The 27815-nt window shown below is 39.3% G+C and overlaps 1 protein-coding gene across 2 annotated transcripts; it reads left to right on the top strand.

Annotated features, from left to right (window-relative positions):
• Window positions 1-775: 775 nt before the first annotated feature.
• LOC121379164 lies at window positions 776-27650 on the top strand. Of its 2 annotated transcripts, none has more exons than XM_041507660.1 (3): window positions 776-868; window positions 17731-18774; window positions 25847-27650. In XM_041507660.1, the coding sequence occupies exons 1-3, from the start codon at window positions 854-856 to the stop codon at window positions 27446-27448; spliced, it is 2661 nt and encodes an 886-aa protein (XP_041363594.1). In that variant the 5' UTR covers window positions 776-853; the 3' UTR covers window positions 27449-27650. The 2 variants fall into 2 exon arrangements, with proteins under 2 accessions (XP_041363594.1, XP_041363595.1); XM_041507661.1 differs by lacking the exon at window positions 776-868 and adding an exon at window positions 17305-17405.
• Window positions 27651-27815: the final 165 nt, after the last annotated feature.

The raw sequence follows: 27815 nt of genomic DNA on the forward strand, positions 1-27815 counted from the left end.
TATTCACATCTGAAATGTTTACCATTTACAAACGACATAAATTCATCAACCTTTGCCTTAACACAATAGGAGGACCTGGTTTTCTTTTAAGTTTATTCAGCTATGGCAAATTTAGACGTCATAAAAGATATTTGCTAAACTTTCATATATATATATATATATATATATATATATATATATATATATATATATATATATATATATATATATATATATATATATATATATATGGGCACTTCGTAAGTGATAATCACCACGTGGCAAACGAAATAAGCCCCAAGCATAGACTCATAAATCAATACAAATAAATTTCTTTAATTTATTTTTATTATCGTGTTTTTTTCCCCCTTACTGGGACCTCGTTAAGAAAGAAAAAGGTATTTGATGAACTATATAAAAATAATCCGCGATATCTGAATTATGATGTAGGACAAAGATAATATCGACAATAAAAATATACGCAAACTGTACATTTATTGCTCGTATATTTAAATGCCCTGCTCGTCCTCTGGTTCTATGGTGAGAAAAGGTCGTGTTACAACTCTTAATTGTTTCACCGGCATCAATCTATATTACTGACTGTCAAATGTCGAGAAAAATAACCCCACGATGTAACAATTACTGTGAACCCGATACAGGAACTAAATGCCACGTGAGGTATAAATGAGGACAACATAACTGTGAACCATTATTCTCCCATAAAAGAATGCAGATGGATTCTGGTAGGATGACATTTCATTTCATCTTCGTTTTACTCCAGCTACTAGAAACAAAACAAGTGTTTTATAAGGATAGACATTGGAGTCACTGATGTTATATAGACGTTTTCACGCAAGTTATCGTTCGACCTTAGATGTTTACATGTAATGTAAGTAACGCCGTTTTGTGTTCATATCCAGGCTTTAAATTACAAGTTTTGAGTGTCATTTAACGGGTTTTCAAGAAGCACACGAATCATTGTATGGGCGGTTCCGTGGGAATCTGTTTATATACTAACGTCCAAAAGAAAGCTTACAAGGCTTGAAATTGTATTGTAGAAAACCAACAAATTGTATACTGGGGTATTAAAGTATGATGAAGTTGAAAATCTAAACGTCAGAATGCACTTCGTGATACATGCAAAGTGTTTGTAAGGTGTTTTTCTAAATTCTAAATTGCAGTAATGCTAACTACGATATAATACAGATTTACATTTTAATTTATGTGTGTCGTAGCTGTTGAATGTATTTATTTCATTTCAACTTATGGTCGTGCTTATATCCAATTAAGGTTCAAACACGCTGTTTTGGGCATACACCTCAGCTATCTGGGCTGTCTGTCCAGAACAGTGGGCACATTATTGGTTACATTGCTGAGTATGTATACATGTATTAATACAAATTAATGTGAGTTTTAAAAACAAGATGGGGGTCAGCTCTGTTCTCTCAGGGTTAGGGTTAGCTGACGGAACATAGACATGATCCTCCCAAAACAAATAAAAAATAAATAAATAATAAATAAAAAAGAATATCCATATAAGAAAAACCAAGCTAAATGTTATTGTATATAGCTATGTATTTATACATGTAACATTACAAATGTGACAGCAATTAACAACATTTTTATTTATAAGTAGTTGATCCAACTGAAAATGAAATAATACTCTCTTTTTTTTCTTTCTTAGCTGCTCTAACGGCTCATGTGAAGTATATTTTTGTTCTTGTGGCGTCTACTGCACCAACACTTTTATTTGTATACAAATTTTTAAAATATACTTACCTTAATATTTGTATTGTATTGTATTTTCCACACAGCTCTTTACACTGTGTTTTTACATAATTGTATCAATAACATTTCCATATACTTACCTTTTTATGACGCCCAATAGCCGATGTGTATTTTTGTGATGCGGTGTCGTTAAACATTCATTCATTCTTTCCTTTCTCAGTGAATTTAACACGTACGAGTTGATGGCTTGTCTTCCTTCCTGTAGTATCAGGGCCGGGGTTTACCTCGGAGGTTGAGGTGCTTGCGTCGTACGATCGAACCCACCTCTGTGAGGGGCGATACGTAGCCCAGTGCTAAAGCGTTCGCTTGATGCGCGGTTGGTTTGGGATCGATCCCTGTCAGTGGGCCCATTGGGCTATTTCTTGCTACAGCCAGTGCACCACGATTGCTATATCAAAGGTCGTGGTACATGTATGTGCTATCCTGTCTATGGGATGATGCATATAAAAGATCCCTTGCTGCTAATCGAAGTGGCGACAGCGGGTTTCCTCTCTCAATATCTGTGTGGTTCTTTCCATTCAACTGATTGAGGGTTTCTTCTCGTTCCAACTAGTGCACCACAACTGGTCAAAGGCCATGGTATATGCTTTTTTGTGTGGCAAAAGTGCATATAAAGTATCCCTTGGTACATTACGAAAAATGTTTCCTCTGCTGACAACTTGTCAGAATTACCAAATGTTTGACATCCAATAGCCGATGATTAATTACTCTGTGTTCTAGTTGTGTCGTTAAACAAAACAGACGTTTACCTTTTTTGTGTAGTATCAGTTGCCTATAGGGTGTATACTACCAAATCAAATCCCATAGACGGCAATAGTAACATATGTGGCTAAAACTCCTACCTGCAGCATATCAATTGACATACACACCACAATAGAAATACTACCACCTCTCACCCTTAAAGTGAATCGAAAAAAAAATGGGGGTCAAGATGCTAATTTCAGAGATAACAGGTAGGGTCTATGACTACCCTAGTTCCGCACATAATTTGAGTACTTTAGTTATTACAGGTGTCCCATACATGTTTCAAGGCACTAGGTGAAATAAAATTGCATACTTTTTTTGCCCAGATGAAAATATTTTTTTGTTTTACAACCAGCACACTCACATTTATCACCAAACACAGGACTTGTGGTGTTAACGTCTCTATCAAACGTTCGGTGCACTTCGAACTTTGCCCCTGCGTGTGCATTAACCTCACCGTGGTGCAGGGGTGAACATTCTTTTTATAGAATGGCCAATAAATGCACAACTCCTCGTATGAGGCACCTTGTTGGCCGTGAGGTGCATCCCGTAATGCTGGATGATGGGATCCTGGTGGTTGAGTTGGGTGCATATCTGCGGGTATGTTTTCTGGCAACACACCACTTTGGCCTGGAGTTCAGCCAGACAGGTGGTTAGGGAGGCCCGACCTGATCAATCGGCTGGTCATGTCAAGCTCAAGAGCAAACAACCTTTGTTTCTTTCATCTAGCCAAGAGCAAGCATTGTTTAATTTACCATGTGTATTTGTTGCTCTTGGGGCGGTGGCTAGGGTCAATTGGGTGATTTATTGTTTGTATATTGCCCAAGTATATCAATCATGTATCCCTGGCATGGCTGTCTGCTGGTTATCCGCAGCACCATGTCCCATTTGTTGGACTCGGTGGTGGGTGGGGGGCATGGTTGATGAACATTTGAATTATTAATATGGATATCATCCAAAATTTAATTCCAAATCCTGATGGGACCCTGAAAAGGGTCCACACCGAAGTTTCGGACTTCTTGTCTTCGGACGAGGAGTCCATGGCGTCAAGAACAAATGTGAAGAAATCCAAAGTGATTTCTTCACAAAATTGGCCAAGGTTTCTTGTCATCAGTTCTACTGATGATGGGGCCTTGAACAAATTATCCCCGTTTGCCATTCAAAAGGCAATTGTTGGCTTGGCTGGTGAGCCTAAATCAGTAAAAAAAAATTAAGAATGGACTATTGGTTGAATGTTCAACCGAAAAACACTCAAATTGTCTTCTCAAGTCTACAGTTTTTTGTACCTTATCCATTAAGGTCACTCCGCATACCTCCCTTAACTCGTCTAAGGGAGTGATCAGATACAGGGATCTGGAAGGAGTTAGTGAGGATGAGATATGCCAAAATCTATGTTCGCAGGGTGTTACTGCTGTGAGGAGGATAAAGGTTCGTCGGAGCAATGAATTGTTACCGACGAATACTTTTATCCTAACATTTAACATCCCTACCCTTCCCCAATCTGTCAAGGCTGGTTACCTTAGTATTCCTATTGAACCCTTTATTCCAAACCCCTTGCGTTGCTTCAAATGCCAGAGGTTTGGCCATGGTCAGAACACGTGTCGTGGGAAACTTACATGTGGCCGATGTGGTCTTTTTGACCATGATAGCAAGACGTGTACAAACGATATACTTTGTCTTAACTGCAAGGGCAACCACTGTGCATACTCGCGAGAGTGTCCACGGTGGAAACTGGAAAAACGGGTTCAGCAGGTAAAGGTACAAAATAAGTTATCTTTCATGGATGCCAGGAGGTTGGTGGAAACAGCAACACCAACAGTGGTTGGCAAGTCATATGCAGCTGCAGTTGCTGCCAAAGTCGCCACTAAAAGTGTTGGAGTTAACACAGAATTAACCTGGCATTGTGATGATGCCAAATACAAAAAACTGTCTGACATTGAGAAGGCTCAAAAACAGGTGCACAAAGCATCACAAAAAAAAACAAAGTTACTCCCCAGCACAAAGAAATGGAAACCCAAGTGTCATTGGATGTTACAAATCCACCAAATAGGTCGAGCACTAGTCTCCCTAAGACAGATAATGACACAAAGAAAACAAAAGAAGTACTTTCAGGTCGGCTGAAAAAGATCGAACTGCGTTCGGTCCCGATCAGCAATATGTACGAAACTTTGGCTGATATTGGTGATGATGATATGGAGGATTCATCTCCAGATCATTGCCGATCACAAAGACCACCAGCAAAGCCAAAGATAAAGCCCATACTTCCTCCCGATGGAAAATAAAGTCATCCAATGGAACTGCCGTGGGCTTAGGCCCAATTTTGATGAATTAAGTCTTTTAATTCAAAAACATAATCCTCTTGCAGTGTGTCTTCAGGAAACGTTCTTGAAGGACACTGATCATATTACTATGAGAGGATTTAACCTCTATCATAAATTTCAAGAAACTGAAAATAGAGCATCTGGGGGTGTTTCCATTCTTGTTAATGAAAACATTCCTCAGAGTATAGTAGCATTAATTACAAATCTACAAGCTGTGGCTGTAAAGGTCACGGCTCATAAAACTATAACTCTGTGTTCGGTTTACTTGCCACCTCGAAACCATTTTAGTTTTCATCCTAGGGACTTTCAATGTCTTATTGATCAGCTCCCTACTCCCTTTATTATTATGGGAGATTTTAATGGTCACCACACTTTGTGGGGATGTGAGGATGTAAATATTAGAGGTAAACAATTGGAAGACTTAATTCTCAAAAATGACTTACTTTTATTTAATGATAAAAGTCGTACATATTTTCATTCTGCAAGTGGATCTTTTACTTCCATAGATTTAACTCTTTGTAGTCCATCACTTTTTCTTGATTTCTCCTGGAAAGTTGGTTCAGACCTTTGTGGTAGTGACCACTTTCCCATTATTTTGGAGAATGATGGACCACCATCACTTGAAAGGGTTCAAAGGTGGAAGTTGGCGAAGGCAAATTGGGGTCAGTTTCAGCATCTGTGCAGCACTCGTCTGCAACAATTTGCCATTACTGATGCTGATGATCCCATGTCTTTGTTCACTTCCATCTTGAAGGACATTGCAGATGAAACTATTCCTAAGACTTCGGCAGTGCCAAAGCGTTTCAATAAACCATGGTTTAATGATACGTGCAAAGATGCATTCAAAGAGCGAAACAGGTTGCTTGAGCGGTTCAAACGTGAACCTACAGCAGACAACCTGGATGCATTTCGTATTGCTAGGGCTAAGGCTCGCAGAGAGATTAGACAGAGTAAGAAATCATCTTGGAGAACTTTTGTCTCCAAGTTGAATTCACAAACATCAGTAAAATCTGTCTGGAATAGGATCCGTAAAATCAAAGGTAAAGAATCCAGTAATACAGTTCATCATTTGTCTGTCAATGACACGGATGTCACGTCTCATCGTGACATTGCCAATGCATTGGCAGATAACTTTTCTCATAATTCATCTCCTGCTTTCAGTACAGATGCTTTTACATCTGTCCGAACTAAAGCTGAAAAGCAGTCCATTAATTTTTCATCCGAAAATGCTGAAGTATACAACAGGCATTTCTCTATGGAGGAATTGCAGGATGCTCTTCGTCGAGCCCATGATACTTCAGTAGGACCGGATGAAATTCATTATCAGTTATTGAAACATTTACCTGAATCATCTTTGATGGTTCTATTGAATACTTTTAATAACATCTGGATTTCTGGAGACTTTCCTTCTGATTGGAGGAAAGCTATTATTATTCCTATTCCCAAGCCTGGTAAGGATCCAACCAATCCTACTAGTTATCGCCCTATCGCTTTGACAAGTTGCATTTGTAAAACCATGGAACGAATGATCAATCGTAGACTTGTCTGGTATCTTGAATCTCACAAATTGCTTACTAACGTGCAATGTGGGTTCAGATCTAGACGTAGCACGGTTGATCATCTTGTTAGATTTGAAACGTTTTGTAGGGAAGCTTTCATCCATAATCAGCACTTGGTTTCAGTGTTTTTTGATTTGGAGAAAGCTTACGATACCACGTGGAAGTATGGGATTTTAAACGACCTCCATGGCATGGGCCTGAGAGGTCGACTTCCAGTTTTTATTTCACAATTTTTAAAAGATAGATCTTTTAAAGTTCGGGTGGGGTCGACATTGTCCGACATTCACCCACAGGAGATGGGTGTGCCTCAAGGTAGTATCCTGTCTGTAACTTTATTTTCTGTGAAAATTAACAGCATCTCCCAGTGTTTAACACCTGGTGTGGATTGCTCGTTATATGTCGATGATTTTCAGATTTGTTACAGATCGTCCAATATGAGTATCATTGAACGTAAGTTGCAGCTTTGTTTGAATAAACTTCATCAATGGGCAACTGACAATGGCTTTAGATTCTCAAAAGCAAAAACGGTTTGTATGCATATCTGCCAGAAAAGAGGTCTCCACTTAGATCCACAGTTGTTTTTGGACAAAAATCCAATTCCAGTTGTGGAGGAGACTAAATTTCTGGGGGTGATATTTGACAGGAAACTATCTTTTGTGCCCCATCTTAAATATGTAAAAAAAGAAGGGCTTAAAAGCTCTTAATATTTTAAAAGTTATTGGTAATACAGAATGGGGAGCAGACCGAAAGGTTATGCTCTGTCTGTATAGATCTTTAGTCAGATCAAAACTAGATTATGGATGCATTGTGTATGGGTCGGCACGCAAGTCTTACTTGCAGATGCTAGATCCTATACACAATCAGGGACTTAGGCTTTGTCTTGGTGCGTTCAGAACATCTCCTGTAGAGAGCCTGTACGTTGATGCACACGAACCTTGTTTGGGTGCTAGACGTGCCAAGCTTTCTCTACAGTATGCTGCCAAGATTAAATCCTTACCAACACATCCAACTCATGATGCGGTGTTTGACAACAAATATATGAAGTTGTTTGATGCAAGGCTAAATGCTATTCGTACATTTGGTCTTCGCATTAAGCGTTTTTTGTCGCTTTCCAACATTGATTTAACTGACACTTTGGAAACTCCTTCATATTTTGTTTTACCACCTTGGTGTATTACTCCACCTAAAATTGTGTTTCATCTTTCGCATCTAAAGAAAGATCGTACAGATGCTGTTGTGTACAAACAGTTTTTCATGGAAATTCAGGACAAGTACCGTGATTACATTCCTGTGTATACAGATGGATCACGGGATGGGAATTCTGTGGCTTGTGCTACAGTTTTTCCATCAGACACAATACTTTCCATGCGACTGCCTGACTCAGCATCGATCTTTAGTGCTGAAGTTTGGGCAGTCATTAAAGCCTTAGAAGAAATAAAGGATTCTAGTGCATCCAAATTTATTATTTTTACTGACTCACTTTCGTGTCTCCAAGCTTTACGTAATATGAAGCTGGACCATCCCTTAATTGGGATGGTGATACGAAAGTGTGTCTTTTTATCTATTGCCAATAAAGACATTGTATTTTGTTGGGTACCCAGCCATGTTGGCATCAGGGGTAATGAAAAGGCAGATTTAGCTGCCAAGTCTGCTTTGGATTTGCCTCATGCCAGGGTTGGTGTACCGTATACTGATTTTAAATATGGTATTAACAAATTTATCTTTTCGATTTGGCAACGTGATTGGGACGGTGAGGTTGCGAACAAGCTTCATGCTATCAAGCCAGTCTTGGGAGAGTGGCAGTCCTCCTATAGACAGTGCAGGAAGGATGAAATAGTCTTGTGTCGTTCCCGCATCGGGCATACATATTTAACCCATTCATTTATCTTAAAGAAAGATCCTCCACCTCAGTGTGAGCACTGTCAGTGTCTTCTGACTGTGCGACACATTTTGGTGGAGTGTACCCATCTGAAAGCGATTCGAAAAGATATATTTGGACTACGAACTGTGATGGAATCCTTTCGATTCCATCCAGAACTTATTTTACAATTTTTACGTGATACTGAATTTTATTCAAAATTTTAATTATATATATATATATATATGTGATATTTGCATTTTTACACGGTCCTTTACACTGTGTTTTTATTTAACTGTTGAATTTTTATATTGATGATGCTCATCACACTTGTTTCATTTTACCATAGTTTGACACCCAATAACCGATGTATTTTTCGTGCTGGGGTGTCGTTAAACATTCATTCATTCATTCGAACTTTGATCCAGCCGGAAGTTATTTGGTTTAGTAATACCTATAGGAACATATGCGTTTATACCAAAATCCAAATACCTCTGTACTCTGTCAATGTGATTGTGCAGATTTTTTTTAAAGTTTTTTTTTAGAATGACCCTATTTTTCTCCTATTTATACATGGCCTAGAAATTTAATTTATTTTCTGAGTCTATATCACTGTGATTTTACATTATATAAATAATATTTTCATATATTTACCATTTGTGACACCCAATAGCCGATGTGTATTTTTGTGCAGGGGTGTCGTTAAACATCCATTCATTCATCTATCTTGTTCCTGTACATTACTTCTCTACAATTAATCTGTATTTCTTTCCTGTACTATATCTCTTTAATCTGTTAATCTGTATTCTGTAAATACTTAAATATGTTTAGTTACAGTGGCCTTAATTCACAACACAAGTTGTCAACAGAAAATAATTTAATAAATTTGAGAGACGTAGATGGGAGGTACACAAAGAGCAAGATAAATAAAGAGTAATTGTTACAGTAACTGTCGGAGTAGCGTATAATATGAAGAAACTAAATGAAAGAAGAACAAATTCAGGTAAACGCAAGAAATGTATTCTTGTAAACGATTAATAACATTAACAACAACAGTATAATAATCACAATAGATTAACTACACAAAATACATCAATTTAGAAATGAATTATAATTTCATTATTAACTTTCAAATTACTCATATAGTTCATTTATTTATACTTATTTACACAATTCTAAGTTATATCTTACCCTCACTCAGTACGTGAACTGTCACTACGTCACGGAGAGGGACGTAACTTTACCGTGAACCTAACGCTGTGAAAATCTGTAATCTTTAAATACTGTATCTTGATTTGTATGTAATATTTCTTTATTTGCTGTTACCTTTGGAGCTCTCTAGTTTTTATTTCTATAAAATCTGTATGGTCAGAGAGACTGAACGCCAACCGTCATGACGTCACTGATTTTATATCCCGTACCAACCCCTTATTTGGGTAAAAAGGTTGAATAGAAATATTACATATAAGGTAATAAAGGTCACGATAAAAATAACGATCCCTCCAATACGGCAAAGAAGGTCACGTTATAAATAGCGCACACTATATAACGAGGCAATAATGTCAAGTTAAAAATAGCACTAAGACGTAAATGCCGGGAATTAGTAATTAATAAATATAATAAGCTAATATTTAAGGAAACCACTATTTTTTTAATTCAGACTATACCCTAGTATATTTAAATAATATCCTAAATTATCTAAACAATAGTCATGTTGTGATTGCCGAGATATATAATAGTATTGATCACACCGACTGATTACTTACCTCAAATGTTGTGATATATTTGCGTTTAATGTCAATGATATCCAAAGCGCAATAGAGCGTATCCAGAGCCTCTGTCTCCCAGATGAGTCCCTGCAGACCTTCCAGCAAATCACCGGGCTTCGCATTTCCCGCCAGACTTCTCCCATGCCAACGTCACCATCAGACAGAGTAAGAAATCATCTTGGAGAAATTATGTCTCCAAGTTGAGTTCTCAGACATCTGTGAAATCTGTCTGGAATAGGATACGTAAAATCAAGGGAAAAGAATCTAATAATACAGTCCGCCATTTGTCTGTCAATGACACGGATGTGACATCTCATCGTGATATTGCCAATGCATTGGCAGACAATGTCTCTCATAACTCTTCTTCTTTTAGTACAGATGCTTTTAGATCTGGTAGAAATAAAGCTGGAAAGCAACCTATTAACTTTTCATCTGAAAATGCTGAAGTATACAGCAGGCACGTCTCTTTGGAGGAGTTGCAGGACGCTCTACGTAGAGTCCATGATACTCCAGATGAAATACACTATCAACTCTTAAAACACTTACCTGAATCATCTTTAATGGTTCTATTAAATATATTTAACAAAATCTGTATTCCTAGTAACTTTCCTTCTGACTGGAGAAAAGCCATTGTCATTCCTATTCCTAAGCCTAGTAAGGATCCAACAAATCCTACTAGTTATCGCCCTATTGCTTTGACAAGTTGCATTTGTAAAACTATGGAAAGAATGATCAACCGTAGATTTGTCTGGTATCTTGACTCCCACAAATTGCTTACTAATGTTCCATTCTAGACATAGCACGGTCGATCATCTTGTTTGATTTAAAACGTTTTGTAGGGATGCTTTCATCCATAACCAGCATCTAATATCGGTCTTTTTTTTACCTCGCGAAAGCTTATGATACCACTTGGAAGTGTGGGATTTTGAAAGACCTACATGGCATGGATCTAAGAGGCCGTATGCCTGAATTTATCTCAAATGTCTTAAAGAATAGGTCTTTCGGGGTGGGAGATGGGTGTGCCTCAAGGTAGCATTCAGTCAGTAACTATATTTTTTATACAAATGAACAGCATCACCCAGTGTTTAAAACCTGGTGTTAACAGCTCGTTATATGTCGATGATTTTCATATTTGCTACAGGTCGTCCAGTATGAGTATCATTGAATGTCAGTTGCAGCTTTGTTTGAATAAACTTCAACAATGGGCAACGGACAATGGATTTCAATTGTCAGTCAAAAACCGTCTGTATGCATATCTGCCAGAAACTAGGTCACCATTTAGATCCTCAACTGTATCTGGACAAAAATTCGGTTCCATTTGTGGAGCAGACCAAATGTCTTGGGGTTATCTTTTGTTCCTCATTTACAGTATGTGAAAAAGAAAGGCTTAAAGACCCTCAATATTTTAAAAGTTATTGGCAAGACTGAATGGAGAGCAGATCGAAAGGTTATGCTTCGACTTTATGGATCTTTAGTTAGGTCCAAAATTGATTATGGGTGCATTGTGTATCATGGGTCAGCACGTAAGTCTTATTTTGAAATGCTAGATCCTATACACAATCAGGGTTTTAGGCGTTGTCTTGGTGCTTTCAAAACATCTGTGGAGAGCTTGTACGTCGATGCACACGAACCTAGTTTGGGTGCTAGACGTGCAAAGCTTTCTCTGCAGTATTCTACAAAGTTTAAATCAATGCCAAAACATCTTGCACATAATGCGGTGTTTGATAACAATATATGAAGTTATTTCATGCGAAGCTGAATGCCTTCGAACATTTGGTCTTCGCATTATGATTAAGCAGTTTTTATGTTTCCAACATTGATTTACCCGACATTTTGGAAACGTCTTCATATTTTATTTTGCCACCCTGGTGTGTATCAAAACACCGAAAAGTATATTCGATATTGTGCATCTAAAGAAAGATTGCACAAATGCAGTTGTTTATTAACATTTGATGGAAACCTGGACAATCATTAAAGCCCTGGGCCCCGTTCCACGAAGCGATCTTAGCCCTAAGATTACCGTAGGCGCATAGCTACTCTATGCACTAAAGTTGATCTTAGTCCTAAGATTACCGTAGGCGCATAGCTACTGTATGCACTAAAGTTGATCTTAGCCCCAAGATTACCGTAGGCGCATAGCTACTCTATGCACTAAAGTTGATCTTAGCCCCAAGATTACCGTAGGCGCATAGCTACTCTATGCACTAAAGTTGATCTTAGGGCTAAGATCGTTTCGTGGAACGGGGCCCTGGAACAGATTAAGGATTCATGTGCATCCAACTACATTATTTTTACAGACTCACTTTCTTGTCTCCAATTTCTACAGTACGTGAAATTGGAGCATCCAATACGATACGAAAGTGTGCCTTTAAAACACTTTCTTTTCAATACAAAGTTTGAAATATACTTACCATGATTTATGTATTATGTATTATACTTTTCCTTACAGCTCCACTGTAGTTTTACATAATTATATAAATAATATTTTTCGGCTCCCATTTTTGTGGTGGTGGGGGGAGGGGGGGGGGGGTTTACAGGCTGATTTTTGCCCGAATTAAATGAAAATGCTTGAATCTGGATAAAAAACAACAACATTTATTAATATTAGCATTACTACCTACAGCTGTATCGATGTGAACACGAATCACTACGCATTTTTACATCGATTGTAACTAATTTTGAGAGTAGAATGATGGAAATACATGGTAAAACGATCTCCGGTTAGCACATTTTGTCCGAATACCTCTATCATTTTTGCCCGAATTTGAGGTTTTCCCCCTGCCCCGTCTCGTACGCTTATGAGCCGAAGAGCATCCTGCAATTCCTCCATAGAGAAGCCGCCCCAACATAGAGACTGATAGGACTATTGTAAACATCGTATTAGCCACATTTATAGCATTGCCCATCGGCCATGTACAATTACGGCATTTATTTATTTTGAAAACAAAAAAACACCCTTCCTCAGTCTGAATATTGCCTGTGTATACTTAGTGCGCCATATTTAGGTGAAGTGTAATCAGAGCTGATGAAAAAAAGATATATTTGATAATAGAGATATAAAACAATCTTTTAAATTAAATTGTTTTTATTTCTATACAAAATTTTAAAATATATTTGCCTCGATATTTGTTTTGTATTCCCCTCCCCCAGCTCTTTACACTGTTTTTATATAATTATATAATAATTATTTTTAATAGACATAATTATATTCATATACTTAACTTTGACATTCAGTGATTTATTCATTAATTGGCCGTGAATCATTGTATAGAAAGGAAGAAATCTAGACCAAACTGTGGTCTGTTTCAGCATTATTGTAGTACTCATCTACAACTCACTGTTGTAACCGATGGTGGTGATCCCATGTCTTTTGTTTACTTCTATGTTGAAATATATTGTAAATGAAACCTTTCCCCAGACTTCGACAATATCAGGGCGAGACATAGCCCGTTGGTAAAGCGCTCGTTTGATGCGCGGTCGGTTTGGAATCGATCCCCGTCAGTGGGCCCATTGCGCTATTTCTCGCTCCAGCCGTGGTATGTGCTATCCTGTCTATAGGATGGTGCATATAAAAGATCCCTTGCTGCTAATCGAAAAGAGTAGCCCATGAAGTGGCGACAGCGGGTTTCCTCCCTCAATATTTGTGTGGTCCTTAACCATATTTCTGATGCCATATAATCGTAAATAAAATGTGTTGAGTGCTTCGTTAAATAAACCATTTCCTTCGACAGTACCAAAAACGTGTAAATAAATGTTTTGATGATACTTGCAAAGCTTTTAATCAGCGATCGAAATATGACCCCAGAAAGGTTCATAGCTCTTTTGTTATTTCATTTCAATTTATTTTCATGTTTATATGCATTTAAGGTTCAAGCACACTGTCCTTGTCAGTGTGTTAATTGGTGTAGTGATCATAAACATAATCAAATGAGCCAGTAAAACTCGCTCTAAATTGGATCCGGTACCATGGTGCGAACCCAGTGCTTACCAGACTAAATGTTCAATGGTTTGCCCACCACACCACAGAGGCCGTTTGTATAAATATTGAATTTGTATCGTTGTTTGTATTAATATTAACCTTTGGGTGACGCCGAGTGTTCAACCGTAGTGTGTCGATAAAATACACCTATTCATTGTGTATAGAGTATAAAATACCCTCGCACCAGCACTAGTTGTTTAAAGTTAAATTAAGAATGCAGAGAATGACGCAAGGAGTTGGGGGTATATTCAGGTTCACGCTCGTGGGTTTCAAATAACAAACGTACGTGTTTACATATACGTTGCCAATGCACGCAATAAAACGACCCGAAAGCAAACAACCAAATTGAAGTCGCCTCTTATCTTGCCCTTTGGTCATAATTCAGTAGATATGTACACAGTGTCGCTAATAAAACAGGCCACGTTTATTGGAATAGAAGTCCGTGTTGTGTGGACAGAATTGAGCCGACATGTATTTACGCCTCGCTCAGTATTTTATTTTGACTCAAAATTAATAGACTTTAGTGAAGACAATCTTCATTTGTTCCATATTGGTTCTAGAATTTGTTGTTCATTTATGGACTATTTGTACACGAGAACGAATATGTTAATTTGTTACTCGATTAAGGACTATTTGTACACGAGAACGAATATGTGAATTTGTTATTCGATTATGGACTATTTGTACACGAGAACGAATATGTGAATTTGTTATTCGATTATGGACTATTTATACATAAGGACGAATATAAAGTTTTCCATCGGTGATGTTTAAGGAGGTAAGAATTCATCAGTGTGTAGAAAACTTAAGCTTTGTTTAATGTACAAGTATACTGCCTAGCCCGAGTACTCTGCCGTTCGGGAGCTAAACGGACGGACATGTGTACGGTTATGGAAGCTCTCTGTCAGAGATTACTCTATAGTGAAAACGCGAAATGACCGACTACCACACGGTAGTTTCCCCGCTCTAATACAACACAAATTCTAAGTTTGGCGCTACCTTTACATTGATAATTTTCGAATCCGCTGATAACAAATATTTCGCTTATTCACCACTAATACACACACTACAGGAAGAAACCCGTCAGTACCTACGTATTTAACCAGATCATTATCGAAATGGGGGTGCTGTCGAGTTTCTTCGTGTAGTGCGTGCATTAGTGGTTACTATGTTAAATATTTGTAATCTGTGAACTGGAAGACCCAGTAGAGCTCATTTTAATCAGATTGGGTGCCTTTAAACATGCATTCATTCTAAGCACGTCATGCAGGATTAATTTGAATGAATCGCCGGACAATGTGCTGATACTGACTACCACAAGCAATAACATATATAGTACACATACCTTTAATTTAATAATTTCTTTTGTATTACCTATGGCAAAACGTTTGCCTGATGCGCGGTCGGCCTAGGATCGATCCCAGCAGGTAGGACCATTGGGCTATTTCTCGTTTGAACTAGTGTTCCACAACTAATATATTACTAACCGTGGTGTGTGCTATCCTATCTATGGGACGGTGCATATAACATATACCTTGCTATAGCCCCACTACTCTGACGGTAAGAGAGCTAGGCGGGAAATTTGGACAGTTATCACGCTGTCTGTCCAAATATCCGTCTAGCTCATTTACCGTCAGATTATTCTGGTAAATGCGCTAATAATGGAAGAATGTAGCGGGTTTCCTCTCTAAGACCATATATTTCTTATTGAAGAATGACTTCATAGTGATATGTCTTTTCCGGTTCATCATTAAAAACATCCGAATTTATGTGTCGTGGTTAAGTCGTCGGACTGGGTTCGCAAGTCGGTACCGGTGTAATAGCCCAGAATATACCCCCGCCAAACTATACCCAGGGTATAAACTGGACTAGCCCAGAATATACCCCAGGGTATAAAACTAGCTAGCCCAGAATATGCCTTTCTAGTCTAGGTTATTTATTTATTTTGTATACAGGTTAGTAATAAAAACAAATTAGGGTTAGGGGTATAAAATAGACTAGCCTACTTTAACCCCGGGTATAGTTGGGCGGGGAGTATATATTGGGCTGTTACACCGGCCTCCACCCAAAGCCAGTTTTAACGACTCAGTGGGTTGGTGTAACACCACTACACCCTCTTCTCTTTCACTAACAACTGAGGTGTGTGCTCAGGACAGCGTGCTCGAACCTTAACTGGATATAATCACGAAACTAAGTTGAAATGCAGTGGAATTTGTGTTGGGGTATCGTTGTGTAAAACCACAGCTAGAGGACACCACTCGAGCTAGGATGTCGTGAAATATAAAGTCATTCATTTTGTGTAACTTTGCTCTTTCCTGGAGCCATCAGCATTCATTTCGAATGCACTGACTGTACTAAAATACCAAAATTCATCTTTCATCTATCGCCCTCTGCCTATCATTCTCATTATCTTAATACGAAAAAACTTTCCAATTTCTCCCACAATTTTAATCTGTTTCAACCCTTTCTGGTAGTTTCCTCCGAGCTGTCCACACCATCGCCTACCTGTCTCAACTTCCTCCACGGGTGCAGTCTCAGTGTACGTCCCTGTACCCACCTGGCATCCTCTGCCGCTAAGAGAGATGGTCTGACCACGGCACTAACCAACGACCGCCGGTAGTAGGGATGCATAGTAGGTGGTTACAAGTGCCTCTTAACAATGCATCCGCAAGGCTCAATAGATAGGTGTAAACCACCTGCAGCGACCAGTGATCCATAACTGGTTAAAAGCTGATAGGGAATGACAGGTGTGTGGCACAGATAGCCACACGAGACAAGCACCTGTCGCGGTTGGAGAGACAAGGACTGGGATGTGGAGGTGGACAGTTAAAGAAGTTGAAAGATAGGAGTTGCCAGGTCGGGAAGAAATGAGATGAAATTCAAAGGAGAGAAAGGAAAGGGGGTAGTGGGATAACAAAAAAACAAAAAAATCGAAACTAATGCTATCAGAGCTTTATTTTCGTTATATTGTCATCCACACACAACTGATAGTAGGAACAAGAGGTTAATCACTTCAACTAACGCCTACGTCATGAACTGAGATGCGTGTAAAAATAAAGGGGTGGGTGGAGTCTGTTTTGAAACCCCCTGCATCCGGATCTATAAATAGCCATTGAGATCATTCTATTACATACATAGTGTCGACCTTTTATGGTTTTATATTCACACTGTTATCCGCGTGTCATAAATATGTCAATCTACTGGTGAAAACATGTCAGGTAGCATTTCGTACATTGCGATACCAGTTCAGATAGTTATGATGACTGGAATGTTATTTCGTTTGTCTATTCAGTCGAACGGGCTGATACTGTGCCATATTTGGGCTAGAGGTGCTAGAGTTTTCTCGTATGCCAGGTTTGGCATGAGGAAAGGCTGCTGGTAAAACCCGGAACTGAATGGAACGTTAAGGTAAAATTCCCACTTTCGTGGGCACCTTAGAAATAATCGTTTCTAGCATTAAAAAATAAAAAAATTTAGCTGTTAAAATGAAGCTAAAAGGCATTTCGTCGTTTTGAAATAATAACGAATGCGCTTCAAACAGGCAAGTTATGATATAAATGGTTATATACTTCTCAAAACAATTTACTGGTCAGTAAATATATTTAGTCGTGACTTGTCGTGGGGGAGGGGATATAAACAGGGGTAGATCTGTCTGGCGGAGCGCCGTATTTATCATCGCTTATTTGTTTTTATGTAAAAATGCCATTAACTGTACGTATCTTTGTCTTTACAGAAGATGACGAGCCTAATGAAATATCTACGAAAATGCGGTATGGTTGTCCTGCTCAGCATCTGTATAACACTAGTCAGCACAGATGACTTTGAATTTCCTTCGACCATTTTGCCTGTAGTAGACCGTGAATACATACAGCTCGGAAGCTATCAAAATGATTCCTCTTTTATTGTCAAGTACTGTAACGTGTATTGTGATGGACTGCTGAAGAGAACGACCAGGACACGCAGGTTTCAGCCGATTCCTTGGTGCCTCTTCTGCAGCTGTGACGAATACTGTGAACTCTTCGGAGACTGCTGTCCTGATATTCATGGACACTTTCGAACGGGCCAACCATCAGACGACAGTATCAAACGCCATACCTGTGTGCAGAACAGTCGTGACGTCAAGGTGATGAATAATCTGTATGGAATAGCAATGCTGCTGTCGTGTCCAGGAACCATTGGATCTCCTGATATTGAAGACATTCCAGGGGCGAGTGTCGAGGACAGACGTGAACTAGCCCCTGTCACTTCGTTAGTGACAAACATGAGTTACTACAACCAGCATATTGCCAAATGCAATGGAGAGAATTCTTTTGTTCTCTGGGACGAGGAGGAGGACTGTTCATCTGGCGCTGGTAGTGGATTTCACGCTGGTAGTGGATTTGGGTCTCCCGACGACGTTGACGAAAACGTCTGCCAGTACGCGTTCTATCTGAAAAGGGGCACAGCCCTACGACTTTGCGATCCGATTATCTATTCGGAGGCTGTTGACACGTGCAATATGAGTGGACTGTGGATTGAGTTTGATCCTGATTTGGTTACCTATTGCCATAGCGTGTATTATCCAGTTGGGTTGGGAAACACGGTTTACAGAAACATATTTTGTTTTCTCTGCAATGGACTAAAACCTCGGATGGTGATCACCGGCACTAAATTTTTAGATGGCATACCAACGTTCCCAAGAATAACCATACTAACGCGGTTTAAACAATGGCCTGTCATAGACCCATTCAGTGAACAGACAGCTTGTAAAAGAAATAGTTTGTGGGATCCTGCAAAGGTGAGTATACGTGTCTTATAATATATAACATTGAATACGACACCTACTATATAATACATATATATTTATCATAGCATAGCTAGCATATCCAGTGTAATCAAAATATGTGATATTTACATACTTTAAGAATTTTTAACTGCAACTTAATTGAGGCCATGTCAAAGCCTTGCATACCGAAACACGCTCTGGTAATAACCGCTATGCACACACACACACACACACACACACACACACACACACACACACACACACACACATGCATACACACATACATAAACAAACACACAAATACACACACACTGTCACGGAACATGCTCTTAAAATTTGTTTCGCCTGTGGCGATTTTTATTGTTAGAGGGCTGTGTGCTGTTTATTGCCCGTAGCCCAGATGGGCAACTTGTTACGTAATACTTCGCACGATCGGACATTCCAATATGCACTTAGTCCCGCTGTGGAGGCCATGTGGCGAGTAGTTACGTAATACCTCTGCGAGTGCGGTTTTACAACCGTGATTTTGGCTACGATGGCGTCAGTAAGTCTGACGATCAGAGAGAAATAATACCGACTCTAGTAGAGTCAGACTATGAGATGATACGTGAGGTACCGCCTTGTACTCCCAGGCCAATTCTGAATTTATAATAAATAGCTAGAATTTAGAGATATCTAGGAGAACGAATTAGGACGGCTCCAGGGGATCACTAACGTAGTCCGTTAGGACTTGGTAAATATCATTTCTGCTCTGTGTATAACCTTGATGTGATTGATGTGACTTTAAATATTTTAATACTGTATTATACCAATATTCTTTAGACAGTGTCTTCGGTCATCTGACGAAGTAAATCGTAGACTTCTTGTTCTAACATTATATGAGTATTTGGTAATATAAAGCTTAGCCAGTCATCCTAGAAGACCCTAGGTAAACTGTAGGTTATTGTCTTTATTGTGATAAGTATTAATTCTGTGTTACAAGGTTACTGAATGAGTAGTTAGGGTTAATTAAAAATTAATCCGTTAGGAATAGAGCTGTAATTCCTTTATTAATTAAGTTCCCCTGCAAGCGTTTCTAAATTATCACACGTTACGGAACGAGTAGTAAGGGTTAATTAAAAATTAACCAGTTAGGAATGGTGTTGTAATTCCTTTATTAATTAACTTCTCCTGTAAGCGTTTCTCAATTATCACACGTGTGGGTGTGGTGTAACGGTGAAGTGATTCGCATATTGTGTAACTAGACACCTAGAGATTAACTAATTAAGTGATCAGTTCTGGGTTGTTATTATTGCTGTTATTAATTTACTACTACGGCTGTACATTTGTCAGCGTAGATTAATACAGATTCCAAAGTGTATTGTGTTTTTGTTGTGTTTCTAGAGAACTAACGTGCTATAATAATATATACCTTATATAAGATCGTATCTCTGATCATACCTAGAGACGAGCCATACTAGGGTTTAACAGCCTGTTACAGAGAGATCTAATAGATATACAAGTAGGAGAGACATTTTGATAATCGTGTTTTATTCGGTTACGGGAATTATAGAATCCCCGTGACAGGAGTAGAAAATTGGGGCGCTCGTCCCGGATCTGAAACGGGACATGCATATTTAAAAAGGTATTGTTTGTAAATGGGGGCTTTATAAATTAATTTTACAAATTAACCAGAAGTAGCACGTTGTTCACTAGAAAATTAATTAATAATAAGTGCGTCATATCTAAACATGGATAAGAATTTGCTGGATAGGCCTACGCTCAGTGTAGTGGAGATTAAGCGAGCACGTAAGGCCGAGTTAGTTGAAATCGCGGGTGAGCGAGAAATTGATTTAACATCAGCTAAAACTTTAGGTGATATAAAGACAATTATTATCCAGGAAGTTTTTGGTGATAGGCCTGTTATGGAAGACAGTGAGATTGTTCCAGAGATAGAGATAAATGAGTTAAGTGTGGAACAACAATTAGCTTTTAAAAAGCTTGAGTTAGATAGAGAGAGAGAAGAGAGATAGAGATAGGGATAGAGAAGAGAAAGAGAAGAACGTGCATTAGATAGAGAGAGAGAGAGAGAGAGAAAAAGAAGATAGAGATAGGGATAGAGAAGACAGAAAGAGAAGAGAGGCATAGAGAAGATAGACAGGGATAGAGAATTCCAGTTAGAAAAATTAAAAGTGGAACATGAGTTAAAGTTGAATACTGAAGAAGTCAGACGAGAAGCCGGAAATGGGTTTAACATGTCGGAGGCTTATAGATCAGTGCCGGTATTTGATGATCAGGAGGTAGACATGTTCTTTCAACTATTTGAACGGGCCGCTAAGCAGCTAAATTGGCCGGAGTCTTAAGTGGACATTGTTAGCCGTGTCTAAGTTTAAGGGGAAGGCTAGTATAGCTTATAATTCAATGAGTGATGAGCGAGCAAGTCAGTACGACTTAGTTAAGGCTGCAGTGTTGAGGGCTTATGAATTACGACCTGAGGATTATCGTTTACGGTATAGCGAGTTGAGAAAAACGCAGGGTCAGTCTTATAGTGAGTTTGTGGCTAAGAAGGCAGGGATGTTTGATAAATGGGTTGTTTCTCATCAGGTAGAGTCATATACCGAGTTACGGGAGTTGTTGATCTTACAGGACATTAAAAATGGATTACCAGTTAGCTTACGTATTCATTTAGAGGATCGTGATGTCAAAAAGATAGAGGAGGCAGGCATAGTGGCAGATGATTACGTGTTAATACACAAAGCTCAGGCAGTACAGGGTAGTTCTTTACAACAGGGTGATAAGAAGAAATTTCAGCCAGGTTTTTCCCGGGAAAGTAACTATCGGGGAGAGTCATCTAGTTGGTCAGCTAGTCAGGCCAGGAATGCACCTGGTGGGCAAAGTAAGGATAGACCTGCTTTATCAGCCAATGCACGAACTTTTCGTCCACATTGCAGTTACTGTAAAAAGGATAACCATCTTATCGGGGACTGTTTTAAAAGGAAACGCGATAATGCGCAAGTGGTCGGTTTAGTGAGGTCAGCTCCGTTAGCGAGAGAGTTAATGGTTAGTCCCATGGCAGAGAAAATAAACCCGTATGTGTCCACTGGTATGGTTTGTGATGTGAAACAAGAATTGAGGCCTAAGGCTATATCAATCTATAGAGATACCGGGTGTAGTCAGAGTCTGATAACGCAAGAGTGTTTAGCTGGTATTGAAAATTCAGACATAGGACGTAGTTTGGCCTTAACCTCGGTTACTGGAGAAAATATGGTTGTCAGGTTACATAAGGTTTTCTTGTGTTCGAAGTTTGTGACGGGACCAGTCATTATGGGTGTTGTGAAGGACTTGCCTGTTGAAAACATAGGAGTTTTGTTGGGAAATGATTTGACTAGTCAGTGTTGTCAGCCGAAATGTGATCAACTGTTAATTAAAGACAGCACGTTACCAATAGAAGAGTGTGAGGTTGATGAGATTAAATATCCTGCGTGTGTAATGACTAGGGATATGACCAGTAGGTTAGCACAAGACGCAGAGGATATTTGTGATTTGTCTGATACGTGTGTTAGCCATGATATTGGAGTGGATGAGGTTATCAGTAATATGGTAGATAAGTCAACTGAGGAATTAAATGTGGTGGAACCTGTTGATCTCCCGCAGAGGGGAATTGAACCAGTTGTCTTTGATAGAGGAGATTTATCTTGTAATAGACAAGAGTTAATTCTAGAGCAAGGGGCTGATCCAAAATTGTTGGCAGTTCGCACTACATTGTTAACTGAGAGAGTATTAATAAATAAGAGAGTTAGAGATCGGAGGTTGCCGGCGACCGAACTAGCTAGGACGCCACTGAGCCATGCTCAGAACAAAATAAAATCAGAGTTTGATAGGAAGGCTAGGAAGCAACTGAGCCATGCTCAGAGCAAAATAAAATCAGAGTTTGATAGGAAGACTAGGAGTCGGGAATTTAAACCAGGGGATAAGGTGCTGCTGTACCTTCCCATTAAACGGGGTTCATTACAGAACAGGTATTTCGGTCCCTATGTTGTGCACAAACGGGTTAATGAGACAGGGTATGTGATAAACACTCCTGATAGGGTTAGGAAAAGTAGGTATTGTCACATCAATTTGCTAAAAGGTTATTTTGACAGACTGCCGAGAGTTCCAGAGAGACCGGTCCAAATTGAGAGACACTCAATTTCCTGTGATGACGTCAAGACTGCAGAGGTCAAGTTGGCCAACGGCCAGATTCTAGCAGACTTGAACCCCCAGCGAGCAAAGCTGACTACTTTGATACAAGACAATGTTTCCATTTGTCGGGACCTTCCAACGGTTACCAATACATTAAGCCAAGATGTGCGCTTGGAACCCAACGCTACACCGATTCGACAGCATGCCTATCGGAGAAAACCTGGAAAACGTACGACGCTGAAAAGGAAGGAAACGAAGTTCCATTGGTCAGGTGAATGCGAGAAGTCATTCGACCGTATCAAGCAGATGCGCTACTCGTCTCCCGTGATGGCAGCACGAGACTACCGAATGCCGTTCAAGCTAGCTGTGGGTGCCAGTGACGTGGGTGCTGGAGCTGTGCTGTTCCCAGAAGACGAAGACGGACTGGACCATCCTAATGAAAGCCTCCAACCAGAGAGTTTTGAGATGGGGTCTTCTTCTGCAAGAATACCCAATTACCATCGAACATATCAAGGGCACATCCAATGTAATCGCTGATGCCCTGTCCCGAAGTTGAACGTTATGATAATGTGTTGACATTCTTTATTTCTGTTTTGTTTATATACATTTTATTTGTATACCAGGGACTCAGAGACTCAGTGTGATGACTGGTAGTCACCTTATTATTACATGTGTTATAAATGCCCGTATGCGTCGGTTAACGCACCTTTTTGTTTTAATGTAGTATATTTCCCTATTCCTAGAGTAGAGGAAATATCCTTTTTGAGGTGGGGGTGTGTCACGGAACATGCTCTTAAAATTGTGGCGATTTTTATTGTGTTAGAGGGCCGTGTGCAGTTTATTGCCCGTAGCCCAGATGGGCAACTTGTTACGTAATACTTCGCACGATCGGACATTCCAATATGCACTTAGTCCCGCTGTGGAGGCCATGTGGCGAGTAGTTACGTAATACCTCTGCGAGTGCGGTTTTACAACCGTGATTTTGGCTACGATGGCGTCAGTAAGTCTGACGATCAGAGAGAAATAATACCGACTCTAGTAGAGTCAGACTATGAGATGATACGTGAGGTACCGCCTTGTACTCCCAGGCCAATTCTGAATTTATAATAAATAGCTAGAATTTAGAGATATCTAGGAGAACGAATTAGGACGGCTCCAGGGGATCACTAACGTAGTCCGTTAGGACTTGGTAAATATCATTTCTGCTCTGTGTATAACCTTGATGTGATTGATGTGACTTTAAATATTTTAATACTGTATTATACCAATATTCTTTAGACAGTGTCTTCGGTCATCTGACGAAGTAAATCGTAGACTTCTTGTTCTAACATTATATGAGTATTTGGTAATATAAAGCTTAGCCAGTCATCCTAGAAGACCCTAGGTAAACTGTAGGTTATTGTCTTTATTGTGATAAGTATTAATTCTGTGTTACAAGGTTACTGAATGAGTAGTTAGGGTTAATTAAAAATTAATCCGTTAGGAATAGAGCTGTAATTCCTTTATTAATTAAGTTCCCCTGCAAGCGTTTCTAAATTATCACACGTTACGGAACGAGTAGTAAGGGTTAATTAAAAATTAACCAGTTAGGAATGGTGTTGTAATTCCTTTATTAATTAACTTCTCCTGTAAGCGTTTCTCAATTATCACACGTGTGGGTGTGGTGTAACGGTGAAGTGATTCGCATATTGTGTAACTAGACACCTAGAGATTAACTAATTAAGTGATCAGTTCTGGGTTGTTATTATTGCTGTTATTAATTTACTACTACGGCTGTACATTTGTCAGCGTAGATTAATACAGATTCCAAAGTGTATTGTGTTTTTGTTGTGTTTCTAGAGAACTAACGTGCTATAATAATATATACCTTATATAAGATCGTATCTCTGATCATACCTAGAGATGAGCCATACTAGGGTTTAACAGCCTGTTACAGAGAGATCTAATAGATATACAAGTAGGAGAGACATTTTGATAATCGTGTTTTATTCGGTTACGGGAATTATAGAATCCCCGTGACAGACACACAAACACACACATGCACACACACAACACACGCACACATACATAAACAAACACACAAATACACACACACAAACAAACACACACATACACACATACACATAAACACACACACACATACACATATATATATACACACACACACACACATACACACCTGGACATTAAGCGCCACCAAGTTTTGACCATGTGGCTCATACTTCGCAAATAACCGTATCGAGTTTGTGGAGATAGAATGCTACAATTGATGTTCTCTGTATAGAGACGATAATGAAACATTGACAGCAAGCGACACTATCTTTACATCAATATTTAATGTATCCTATGGAAAAACAAATGAAACCGTAAATATGTATCAACTAACAATGGCAATTAACTATGGAGCGTGAATCAAACGTTCTCCTAGGTAATTTGTTCATGTGCCCTCGGCAAATAAGTTGATGCGCGGTCGATTTGGGATCGATCCCCGTCAGTGGGCCCATTGCGCTATTTCTCGCTCTAGCCAGTGCATCACGACTGGTACATCAAAGGCCATAGTATGTGCTATCCTGTTTATGGGATGGTGCATATAAAAAATCCCTTGCTGTTAATTGAAAAGAGTAGCGCATGAAGTGTCGACAGCGGGTTTCCTCTCTCAATATCTGTGTGGTCCTTAATCATATGTCTGACACCATATAACAGTAAATAAAATGTGTTGAGTGCGTCGTTAAATAAAACATTTAATTCATTTCCTTTATAACAACTCTACCAAACCGGGCACTGGGATGTAAATTGACACAAGACATGCTTTCGATATATAAAATTTGTTTTTAAATTTACCACGTAGGCAATAAAATTAGCAATCTCAATATGTGTTATTACAGTGTAAGAAATATAGTTTACTTTCCTTTTATTCTTCCAGAAAATGTGTCGCCAGCTTTACTGCCGGAATGGAAGAATTTTGAAAAACAACGAGTGTTTGCCCGTCAGTACTGATGCTTTTGGTGATATATATAGCTTTGACGTCATCCTAAGGCCACGTGACCATCAGACTAAAAATGCAGCTCGAGAGTGGACACTTCTCACGGAGATTATGATGTCATACTTCCAAATCAAGATGTCCGAACTGCGTTCAACGAATTACGTTTTCACTTTCTCGGTGGATTCCTATTTAATTCTGAGACTATCCTGTAAACTGTTGGTCACAGAACACACGGACAGAATGGATCTAGAAGAACGATTGCTAACTCTAGTGTCTGGCGAGTGGGAAACAACCTTCATGGGTGAATATTACCTGTTTGCGTCATCCATTTCAGCTGAAAATGATTACAGTTTCAAGGACAAAGCTACCTATTGGTCAGACCCAGTGTCGGGTATGTGCTGTAATTTGGTGTCCAACTCCTTCGAACTGAAGCCCTTGAATATGACCCTTACTCCTAACACTATAACAGTTACCGAGAACTTTGGTTGTCCATACGTCAAACTGGACGCTATTGACATTGTACATCACACCAGTGGATGGATAGAGCTACTTTATGCTAATGTTTCTCTTCCCAAGATGCACGTTTCATTTTTTCGGTCAGGAGAGGTGGGAGTGTGCATCGACACGTTGATGACGGCTTATAATGGATCTGGTTTCGACAACATTTCTCTAGAAGTAGACAGCGTTGTCGTGGTGCAGAACATGCTGTCCTTCATATGTGTGACCGTTTCACTGTTGTGCCTGGCCTGTACGTTCCTCACTTACTGCGTGTTCCCAAGCCTCCGAACTCTACCGGCCAAGAACAACATGTTTCTCATAGCGAACCTCTTCCTTGCGCAGCTGCTGTTTCAGTTTGGAATTGGGCACACGGAACACAAATTGGTCTGCGTCATCATTGGAATAGTCATCCACTACCAGTGGCTGAAAGTCGTCTTGTGGATGAATGTGTGTTCGTTCCATATGTTCAGAGTGTTCGTCCTCACGCCTGGTCGACCCTCTTGTTCGTTATCTCCGTCCAACTATATTCTTCGCTATGTGGCTTACACAGAAGTGGTGTCCTTGCTTATAATAGGAGTCACTGTCGGAGTGTCTATGGTCATCTCGCAAGGTCAAGATCTTGGTTACGGTGGACACGCCTGTTATTTGTCTAGCCCAGTTCGTGTGGGATTTGCATTCGTGCTACCCCTTTCTATCGTTCTGTGTTCAAATATATTGTTCTTCGCAGTCACCGTTTATTTCATATCAAATACAGAACAAATCGAACGCCAGACAGGAAAAGACCGTCGGAATGTTTATGTGTATGTTAAATTGTCTACCCTGACGGGAATGTTTTGGACCGTGTCCATACTGTCTGAATATGTGGATGTAGAGGCACTGTCGTATATAGCCATTGCTTTGAATGGAAGTCAAGGATTGCTGTTATTCGTGTGCTACGCATTAAACAGGCGTGTCATGCCCCTGTGGAAAGGGGCATGCACGAATATATTTCAAAGATCTAGTAGAAACAATGCAAAGAATACAACAGCAAGCATCAGTGTTTGAGTTATTTGGTTTGGCTATTTGAGGTAACTACAAAAGACTATTAAAAGGCGAACGTTTAATTGATCTTTCAAAATGAAATTATGCATTTACCTCTTGGGTGAATGTTCTGGTCGATTTTGTAAAATAACTGGTCCCGTTGTAACCACTATGAAACATTTTGATTTAAAAAAAAGTATGAATCTTTATAAAAAATACCTTACAAGTTTTATTGGGTTTTGTTTTTGTTACTGTACTCTAGTGGTCCGGAATAAAACGTTCAACGTGACTGTATTCGGACATCATAGCTTCTAACGAGGTGGACACTGGGATACAAAGGAAGCGAGAGATAGTTAATTAATTTATGACAGGTGAACAAACAGATTAAAGG

This window comes from Gigantopelta aegis, chromosome 8 (assembly GCF_016097555.1).
Source record: "Gigantopelta aegis isolate Gae_Host chromosome 8, Gae_host_genome, whole genome shotgun sequence".
Lineage (NCBI taxonomy): Eukaryota > Metazoa > Mollusca > Gastropoda > Neomphalida > Peltospiridae > Gigantopelta > Gigantopelta aegis.